The 5,643-nt window shown below is 43.1% G+C and overlaps 1 protein-coding gene across 1 annotated transcript; it reads right to left on the bottom strand.

The window, feature by feature from the left end:
• Positions 1–3,425: 3,425 nt before the first annotated feature.
• Positions 3,426–5,261, bottom strand: cldn23.1 (claudin 23.1). Its single transcript, XM_050053064.1, has one exon. The coding sequence runs from the start codon at positions 5,099–5,101 to the stop codon at positions 4,274–4,276; it is 828 nt and encodes a 275-aa protein (XP_049909021.1). The 5' UTR covers positions 5,102–5,261; the 3' UTR covers positions 3,426–4,273.
• Between the last annotated feature and the right edge of the window lie 382 nt (positions 5,262–5,643).

Below are 5,643 nucleotides of genomic sequence, written 5' to 3'. Positions count from 1 at the left end.
AACACTGTCCTGCAAGTCAAAGCTATTCAATAGTCTCATAATATAAAGTTACATTAACGTCTGACACGTTGATAATAAGTATCTTGCATGTCATCCAATTAAAAGGAACAATACAAAGTAATCATTACTAAGTTGTTCACATGCTTTGCTGCCAGAAGGTGCCAATGTGTACACACACTGACAACAGACAGTTGTCAGTGTGTGTGTTGTGTACACACCAACACATGCACAGCTGCCTGTGTCGCCTCTTTCTGGGATCCAGCGACACGATAGTATCAGCTTCACTGTTTACTAAATGCAGCAGGAAGCTACACTGGGATTAACTGATGTGTAATCTTGCAGATTGACCTGCTGAAGGTTTCTGTTATCAGAGAAAATATGTATCTGTTACATCAAGCAGCAGGACGGATCTGCCATGAGGGCGAAACTGTGTCAACACCTGCTTTCATATTAATGAGAAGACTTTGAATGTTTGTTTTACAGACACAAGAGCTAAATAAACTCAAGTACTTTAAAAGCTGGTGGTGTTTTACTTAATTTTTAAGGATTATTAAGGGAAACTTCACAGAGTACATGTATATTGGCAGGTTTAATAGCCATGGGGAGGGGTACCTGCCTGTTAAAAGGGTTGTATCCTGTTTTCTGTGGCTGTGGAGGTGCATTCTGATAAGTCTAATATAATAACCCTAGGGGTATTTTGGTTTGGGCTTAGAGACTGTAACGTTTTAGCAAAAAAAGTGGAGCGTGCATGCATTTAAAAGGCAGGGAGTGTGTTAAGAAGGATCCAGAATTTTTGGAGGAATTCTTTAATCCATCTCTTGTGTGTTTCCCAACTTAATGGGAGTGCAAAAAACTTTTTAATTTAAGTTTTTTATGAGTGGACGGACAGAGGAAAAGGAGACTATAAATAAAAACTGATGAATGTCTCTTGACACACCTTAAACGCACCATCTATCCTCACTCCACTCATCTTAGACAGTCATTTTATGAGTCACTGCATTATGTGTGACAGTTCAATGAATGGTAGTGTGAGCCACAATACATCTTGAGATCTTTTTTTAGAAGCCTTCCTGAATGCAGGAATCAGTGGGTGTGTCATTGTTAGAGTGAAGAGTTATTTAAAGGGACAGGTCACATGTTGTCCTCTTGTTGTGCTATTTATTAATCCAAATTATTTTGGTGTTCTGCCTCACAGCAAGAGTATTCTGGGTTTGAACCCACCGGCCAGAGTTTGCATGTTCTCCCAGTGTTAATGTGGATTTTCTCCAGGTACTCCGGCTTCCTCCCACAGTCCAAAGACATGCAAGTTAGGTTGATTGGGGACTCAAAATTGCACACACAAAATTTGACCATAAATTACCCATAGGTGTGAATGTGAGGGTGAATGGTTGTCTGTCTCTATGTGTCAGCCCTGTGATAGTCTGGTGACCTGTCCAGGATGCATCCCGCCTCTCGACTTATGTCAGCTGGGATAGGCTCAAGTCCCCGTGCAACCCTCAATAGGCTAATAATGACTAAATAATTGTGGTGTGAGTTACAGAGTGTTTGCCCGTAGAGGTGTCTGCCTTCTTTTGGATTAATGTAACTAGATGGCACTCAGCTTGTAGTGCTCAAAGTGCCATAAAATTACTTTTGAAAAATGTCTCTTTTCAGAAATCATGAACCTGTTACTCAAGATAATCCACAGACCCTGCTGTGAGCAGTTAAATCTTGGAAATATTTCACTTCAACCGAACTACAGCCACCAACCCTATCACTGGGCAGAAGGAAGTGTGCATCTACTCATAGACGAAAGGCTCGTGCTCCTGACAGCGTGTATATATCATATACGCTATGCCAGTGACTCATGGACTTGCATTGTTTCATCTATTCACTACCCATAATCAATCAACTATTTTGCACTGTATCACATTGCACTGTACGTATTGGTTTTTCGTTGTGAATTATTGTCTGTTTGTTATTTGTTTTACATATTATGACTTATGTGTTCCTGTTTTTGTTTATTTGTTTTACATATTATGACTTATGTGTTCCTGTTTTTGTTTGCTATTTGTTGTTTTATATATTATGACTTTTGTGTCCCTGTTTTTGTGTTTTTTAATGGCCTGAGGTCTTTTTAACATCATGCCGGAGGACTGCAGTTGAAAATTAGCCTTTGGCTAACACCAGCACATTTACAGCAATGTTCATTAATGTGCACTGTCCTCTAAATAAAAAAAAAAAAAAAAAAAAAAAAGATATAAACAGTAATGGTGTCCTCCTCGACTGAGCTGTAATGTTAGCTAGCTCGGTGCTAAGAGAGCTAGCTGTAGATGCGCACTTCCCTCTGTGTGCTGATGCAGTTGGCAGGTGTAGTTAACCAGCAAGAAAATAGTATCTACCACTAGCTATCTTAGCAACGAGCTAGCTAACATTATAGCTCAGTCAAGGAGGACACCATTAATGTTTATATCTCATGCTGTCAGGAGCACGAGCCTCTCGTCCATGAGTAGATGCACTCTTCCTCCTGCACAGTGATAGGGTTGGTGGCTGTAGTTCGGTTGAAATAAAATATTTCCTACATTTAACTGCTTACAACAAGGTATGAGGATCGACTTGAGTATCTGGGTCAAAATTTCTAGAAAGATGTATCACTGTTGAGTTTTTCAAATGTATTTTTTGCTGCTTTGAGCACCACAAGCCGAGTGCCATCTAGTTCCATTATATTGGAGCGAAGCCAGACATCTCTACGGCTGATATTTCCAACACTCTGCAACTCACACCAAAACAATGTAGACTGATAACTAGCACTACAGGTAAGAGGAAAAAATAAGTATTTTGATTTAAAGGTGAACTGCCCCTTTAAGGTTCATATCAACAGTACCTGGATTGTTGATATAATTCCCTCCTGCATTTATGGTAAATATGAATAAACACTGTGGGTGCACATTATTACTCAGAAGCCCACATTTCTCATATTCTGGCCCAATCCGTGAGACGTTCACCTGACTACACCTCCTGCATCATGATTTCTTTGGGGCCAATTTCACAACAAAAGACTCACCAGAACCACAGAGGCACAAACTGTTCACTACAGTGGCGCCTTGTTTGAGATGTTAAGCCAGTTTAAACAGAAGAGGTAATGTTGCTCAACAAGATGCTGAAAGGAACCAGCCTCCCAGACCGGTCCGGCAACATTTTCTGTGTACGTATGAGGCGAAGACTGAGCAGACAGGGTGGCAAGGATAGAAAAGTATCACTGTAAAATGCAGCCTGTCTGTACGTGTGTTTGCACAGTGTCTGTAATGACTTCTGGTCGCAGATGATAGACAAAACTTTTAACCTCACTGCATCATAACCACATTTACTTATTAAGTAGTGTAGAAACAGCAGCTTCTGCAGTAAAATCTGATCAAATAAGTCAAGGAAAGGGGCTCAGTCATCTGTTATTAGGAAACAGTGCACATTTATTAAACAGCACTTGTATCACAGAGCAATTCGAACAATATTGATCTCTTAAGGATGCTTTCTTTCCCAAAAGATGCCCTGTTGTCTTACAAGGTTGGTCATACTTGAAAAGTGCATAAGAACACAGTATTTACATTAAAAAGAAAAGAAAAAGAAAAGCCAATGTACACAGAAAAAAATGCAAAAGCTGTTTACAAATGGAGTTCAGCATCAAATGCAGGATGTAAAAGTCAACTTTAACTCAACACCACTTTTTCTTCATCGCTTCAACTATGTCTCGGTTACAATAACACAGTATTCTCCACATTCCTCACACTATAATATTCATCCCGTCTTCACTGCACTGCTCGCAGCACCTCTCATGTATCATAATGATGCTAGAATTAATCATAAGCTGAGGCCATAATGAGCCTCATCTGCGGCCACATTAAACTGCAGCCCCGGCTCTGTCACTCACACATCATTAAACACTATTAAAGATGCATGCCTGTAAGTGTTACTGTCCTGATGATGAAACACTGCAATACTCAAAGAGGAACTGCTTCACTTAATAGTGAGATCACAGTGATTTCATAATAGTTAAGGTGTTTGATCTGTTGGTGCCACTGAAATATTCCTACAATATTCCTTAATGGTCTCTAAATAATTATGGTATTAGTATGTTTGATGTTATTACTGCAACACTCCAGAATATTATGGCACAGTTTTACTATAAAGTCATTAAGTAATCACCATTGCTTCCTCCTACATGATGTCCATCTTAAAGTTCTTCTCCCTTGTGATTTTCTGTGCGTCTCCATGGAGACAGATGTGAGCCATGCGCCCCTCATAGGTCAGCATCATAGGGTCTGCCGCTGTAGGAGGTGTTGACTGACCGGGCTGCGGGGGTCTTGGCCCGTGGGAAGGACACATCATCATCCATGGAGTCCTTTGAGTACGGGACGCTGCTGGCGCTGCTCCTGGCCCGGTTCAGGCTTGGTACATCCACGCGTCTCGGAGGCTGCTTCTGGTGGCTGAAACGGGCGCGGTTGACCTCCTCCACCCGCACCTCGCCTCTGTTCTTCCCACCGCAGCAACGGCAGATCCCGATGAACATGACGAAGCCTGCCAGGATTTCCATTATCCCCCCGATGTAGCCCAGGATGATGCAGTAGCCGACGCGCACGCTGATGAGAGGTGACACCGTTGAGACCTCGTCGAGGATGTGCGTGTACCAAGCGATGGGGATGATGGTCATGACGCCCGAGAGGAAGATGAGCAGTCCGCCCAGGCCGGCCACTGTCCAGTTGGGCCTGTCTTTCCAGCAGCGGACCCCCGGGATGGCCACGGCGAGCCCGATTAGAGTCACGATGAGGGAGGCCACCATCAGACCCTGCGCGACCTCGATGATCTGGTTGCCGAAATATGTGGTGTCCTGCAGGTTGCACTCCGCTCTCGTGTTGGTTGAAGTGGCCCTGCAGATGTCCCAGATGCCTTGCTGGATGAATTCATTCTCCGGGGTGTTCGGGATGTCGTGGAGGGTCCTCCAGTTTGGGGCCACGGTGGCGGTCAGATCCAGGATCCATCCGCAGGGAGACAAAACCATCCCGAAGATCAGGATGCCCGGTGTGCGTAAAGACAACCGGATCCACTCCTGCGCTGATCGCCTCGGCATGATTGCTGCTGCTGCTGATGATGATTTGTGTTTCCAAAACTCAGTGTAGCAATTTAGACAGGAGCAAGTGAGTTCTGACAACCCCAAACAGCTGCTCTTAAAAACAAGTCCGACTGAAACCTGGCAGTGGGCGGGGCTTAGCTTTACCTGTCTGCCTCAGTTCCCAAGTGGGACAGGTGTGGCGCGCCGCGCGCAGCAGGGCAGAGAGCTTTTTCATCTCCACCTGCAGCAGCAAAGACAGGCAGAGGGGAGTTTCGACGACGCTTTTATCATGCAAATGTGTGATAAGTGATAGAGAGCAAGATGTAGATTTTTGTCGCACCTGGAGCTCAACGCTGAAGTTACAAAATAATAAAAGTTATATGTTTGTGCCACCTTTTGAACTCACCAAAATGGTTTGCATGTTGCACAAACTTCTGATTTATGCAATTAAAGATTGTTATCCTTAAATTATTCTAGAAGGATAGTCATCTAATGTCCCAAATGCATAATTAATAACAGCTTTCTTACATATTTTTATCAATAAATCACAACATATTTAG

This window comes from Epinephelus moara, chromosome 9 (genome assembly GCF_006386435.1).
Source record: "Epinephelus moara isolate mb chromosome 9, YSFRI_EMoa_1.0, whole genome shotgun sequence".
NCBI lineage: Eukaryota > Metazoa > Chordata > Actinopteri > Perciformes > Serranidae > Epinephelus > Epinephelus moara.
The sequence above is the reverse complement of the archived record's forward strand: the minus strand, read 5'-3'. Positions and strand labels throughout refer to the sequence as shown.